Here is a 4646-nt window from a genome sequence, read left to right as displayed (position 1 = left end):
TCGTTGATAATTTGTTTTGTTTGGTTTGACATCTAATGTAAATTTAAGATCAATGCGGGCCTTGATTATCAAAGTCTACATTAACTATTAACCTATTAATTTAAAATTAACTCAAAACAAACTTGTCAACAACTGATTCTATATATTTGGTAGAACCTCTTTGTATTAACATCAATCTAATAACCTTTCATACCCGAGTCCATACATTCATACAACAAATACAATTCATTAATTTGCATAAAACATTTATTTTAAATAGATCAACAAACAAAATACATTAGTTAATTAATTGTAAGACTTATTTATTGTTATTCTAACAGCATTTTTTGAAACAAATAAAACATTTATTATTTTGGAGTATTGCGGCATGATCGGGTTTAAGAGGGCATATTAATCGGAGTCCTGGTTCCATTTCAATCAGGTTCCGGACTTGTAGCCTTCTCAGGTTCCTGTATTTTTCATAATGTTTCCAGGTTTCGGGCCGGTCTTCTCGTCTGCTACGTTGATGCCTCTCGATGTTATCCGAACTTTCGGCCACTGTACGTAAGTGTAGTCGTAATTGCACTCTCAGTTCTCCAATCCTCCTTGTTTGTTCTAAGTTGGTTGGATTCGGGTTTTCGGCGATGTATGCCTCTATGGCTTCTACTCTTGCCTTAACACGTCTGTAAAGTTTGTTGATATTTCTTCGTATCTTGCGTAAAGTATGTTGTGTCGGAAAAATCGACTCGTTTGGATCGAATGGCCCGTCGCTGTCACTGCCTGCAACATCCATTTCCTGACATTGGGTATTCGACATCTATTAGTAGAATAGGTAGATGGAAACAAAGAAAAGCATTAATTCAGGCACAAACATTTAATATTCAGTATTACATCTGGGTTTAATGTCGATAAGCAAGTAAAAAGGTAAATATTTTAGTCAGTTGAGTTAAATGGCAACTGAATAGGCGACAACTTATGAGTGTTAAAATGTTCCACCATTTTACTTATTGATGAAAACATCAATGGACAACCGGATTGATCGCATTTAATGGTATTCGTATTAACACTTGATTGTGTCCGAACTTGGTTAACTCGGAATCTTGTGATTAAAGGTGGTGATGGTGTGGGGACGTAGGGTGTCATTGACGAGTTACTTATATCACCAAGACTTATTGTGTCGGGATCTCTAGTTGGTTTACATAAGTTATGGTGTTTTTCCCATTCGGTTAATGAGCCAAAAGATTGTATACAAAACAAACAATCAAAGTTAGTCTTTCCGTGTTGACGTCTTTCGTGTTCGTTTAAAGTAATGATAGAATCGAATTTTGCAAAACAATTTAAACAAGGATATCGGGGTTGATGACGAAGATAAACGTGAATGCTCAAGTCTTCTTCAGTTAAAAACTGTTCGTCGCAACCTTCCTTTTGACAGCTTATTAATTGTAAATCCATCGGTGAGTACTCTGGGGATCGATGACCGTTATTCATTGTGAGAGATAAGGTTTCACGCGATGTGTCACTATCTTCCAGCGTTATTGTCTCGGGGTTTATCCGAACTGATTTACAAATTATGTTATGTGAATCCAAATCTTTTTTTGTACTGAATTTTTCATTACAATAGATGCAATCAAACAAATTCAACCCATGATGAGTTTCCTTGTGGTCGCGCAAGGTTTTGGGTGATCTGAAGTCTTTGTTGCAATCACAACACCTATATGAGGTTGGAAATTTTCGAAATTTAACTTTATGACTAAGTTGACGATGTAGAACAAGATCTCCCTTTTCAAATTCGGGGCATAGGTCACACTTCCTTGCCGACTTGAGTTTTCGGTTGTGCATAGCTTTCTTGTGATTGTATAAATCGTAGCCACTTGAGAATTTCCTTTCACATAATAAACAATAAAATGTTTTTGCTTGTTTGTCAAGTTTGGGTGTTTTCATTATATTTTCTGTCAAACGTTTAGTCCGTTCAACTAAAGGATCAGATGGTAATTTGGGCCTGCCGTTGTTGAGCTGACGAATACAGTCAGCCGAGTAAGTGTCGAGATGTCTAAACGATGCGTTTTGCCAGCAAAATCTTTGATCACATGAGCCTGTAATGCAATGATACTTAGGATCTCTGTTGTGTTTATAAACTAAATGGTGATCGAGTTTCTCTTGATTTATAAATGTCTCATCACATTTATGACACGTGCCATGTTCTAGTTTTCCGTGTTGGTTTAGTTCTTTTATAGTATGAAATATTTTGCTGCAGTTTTCATCATTGCACGCAAAAGAAGTTTGTATTAATTTTGGCCAATTATTGTCGCCACTATACTTAGTAGTCGTAAATGTTTGAAGCAAAGTGTTACCGTGAGTATTATTAGACTGGTGACAGACAATTGGGACTTTGTTTTTATAGAATGGGCTATTTATTCTCTTCTTGTCCGGTAACTTCATAACATTTAGCTCATCGTTGCAGTGCTTACTTTCAACTTGATGATTATGCAGTTTTGTGTAATCATAGAATTCTTCGCTGCAATTGTTACAAATTATTGGTGGTTCAAACCCGTGATGTAGCATTTCACCAATAAATTTGTGTGCTTGGAAAGCGCTAAAATCATGTTTGTAAACCAAATGTTTGTAATATAAACCCGGTTCAATAAATTTCCCTCTACATCTCACGCATTCGATGGCTTCTAGACAACGTCGGTCATTAGGTGTAAATATATAGGTTATCACGTTTGTCTTTTCTGATTTGTCACGTATTAGTTCTTCAACTCTGGACAATGAATCCCTACTGTAGCTACTATCGTCATATAGGCCCGACATTGTATACTGTCGAATATTAAAATCATGTTAGTTGCTGTATATGTAAATGTTAATATATAAAATAAGTAAAGCATAAAATGTTAGGTATAACATCGGGTGACCGGCCTTGTTTTCACCGAAAACACCTAAGTATACCTTAGTGTTAAGCATATTACAGATACTACATACACACACAATAGAATACACAATACTACACACAAATTGCATCTGACATTTATAAGCCGTGAAGCGGACGCCCAGCAGTGCCGTCACACGGGTCGCCTACTCACAGCATTTTTAAATGTCAAGTGCTTTAACAATGGACTCGGCGTATGTAGGAGTCATTAACTCTAATTGTTTTCTGGTTGAATTATTCATAACCTTAATAACCGGTATGTTTTCTGGTAGATTTTCTAACCATTGATTATAATAATGATTAAGCTCAAGGAGGTAAGGGACACGAATGTAGCCACTTTCCTCGGCCCGCGCTCGACAATATATATTGTTAGTGAGTTTATCTATGGGTGTCTCAACATAAACTACTAGATCGTATTTCAAGGCGTCCGCATATTGAGCTAACTGTTCATTAACTATAGCATCAAACACCTCGCTCTCATAATTAGACATGAGGTGTTGATCAACAAGTGTGGGTTTAAAGACGCGAATCGCGGAGAAATACGATCTTTCCATAACCTTAATGTCACTACCATCACGTGGCAACGCTCGGTGATGGTCAATCATTGTAAGTGCAACATAACTTTCAAATAAAAAGGCTCTCTTATTAGGTTTCCTATAGTAGGCTCTTAATAAGTTAAGGCCGTTTAGGTCTCTCCACTTATCTATAGGTTCATTGTGTATAGAAAGTCTGTTTGCTATTTGAGATTGACTTAAATAATGACTAAAGGTTGTCTTTCCTGACCCTATATTCCCTTCCAATAATATAGTTTTATACATTATAATACTTATAAAATTATAGCCCAATATCAACGACGGTATACCACTAGGCCTTATAAATTACTAAAATTAAAATAATAAAATAATTGAAGTGAACCGGTTAGATAACTTAATCGATAAGATAATAAATTAAATCATGGAATGGTATGTTTCGATTGAACAAATTATACACAAGTGTTCTTAGCTTAGTGTTTAACAAGTAAATCAAAAGTGAACTACTACGGCCGATTGTAATTCACAATTACATATACTTATTTATAAATTATTAAATTAAATCGTTACATAAATTTAAAGAAAATAAAAACATAAAATAAAAGGATAGGTTTTTTGTTTCGGATACACCTCGACTGCCAGGGCTACTCACCCGGCCCAGGGCACAACTGCCCGGGTTAGTCAAGGGAAGCAAATAATAAAACATAAAAGCAAAATACATTTAAGTCAAATAAATAATAAGTTTCAAATTATAAATTAATTAAAACCAATAATTAAAATGTGGGGCTTTTGGGAATTTATCATCCCCTACTTCTGAAAATAGTATCTATGTAACGGTCTAGTAATACTAGTAGTATTCATTGGGTGTTACAACCCGTTACAACTACTTATTAGATAAAATTATTTATCACTACATAGTTCAGTGTATACTACTTAGATAGAAATTATTTATCAATACATAGTTCAGTGTATACTACTTAGATAGAAATTATTTATCAATACATAGTTCAGTGTATACTACTTAGATAGAAATTATTTATCAATACATAGTTCAGTGTATACTACTTAGATTGAAATTATTTATCAATACATAGTTCAGTGTATACTACTTAGATAGAAATTATTTATCAATACATAGTTCAGTGTATACTACTTAGATAGAAATTATTTATCAATACATAGTTCAGTGTATACTACTTAGATAGAAATTA

The 4646-nt window shown here is 34.5% G+C and overlaps 2 protein-coding genes across 2 annotated transcripts; both read right to left on the bottom strand.

Moving 5' to 3' along the window:
• Positions 1 to 912: 912 nt before the first annotated feature.
• On the bottom strand, positions 913 to 2790 carry LOC128962777 (zinc finger protein Xfin-like). The gene has a single exon (XM_054309182.1). It carries the CDS (start codon positions 2788 to 2790, stop codon positions 913 to 915), a length of 1878 nt encoding a protein of 625 aa, XP_054165157.1.
• Positions 2791 to 3066: 276 nt separating this feature from the next.
• On the bottom strand, positions 3067 to 3723 carry LOC128962766 (deoxynucleoside kinase-like). The gene has a single exon (XM_054309171.1). The coding sequence runs from the start codon at positions 3721 to 3723 to the stop codon at positions 3067 to 3069; it is 657 nt and encodes a 218-aa protein (XP_054165146.1).
• Between the last annotated feature and the right edge of the window lie 923 nt (positions 3724 to 4646).

The sequence above is a fragment of the Oppia nitens genome, unplaced genomic scaffold (assembly GCF_028296485.1).
Source record: "Oppia nitens isolate AA-2021 unplaced genomic scaffold, nextdenovo-longstitch-racon4-pilon3 scaffold14_pilon_pilon_pilon, whole genome shotgun sequence".
Classification (NCBI taxonomy): Eukaryota; Metazoa; Arthropoda; class Arachnida; order Sarcoptiformes; family Oppiidae; genus Oppia; species Oppia nitens.
This window is presented reverse-complemented; position numbering and strand designations above follow the sequence as displayed.

What these genes read in the sequence shown, in the direction of transcription:
- LOC128962777 (XM_054309182.1), bottom strand. Translation starts at nt 2,790, where the DNA reads ATGTCGGGCCTATATGACGATAGTAGCTACAGTAGGGATTCATTGTCC.
- LOC128962766 (XM_054309171.1), bottom strand. Translation starts at nt 3,723, where the DNA reads ATGTATAAAACTATATTATTGGAAGGGAATATAGGGTCAGGAAAGACA.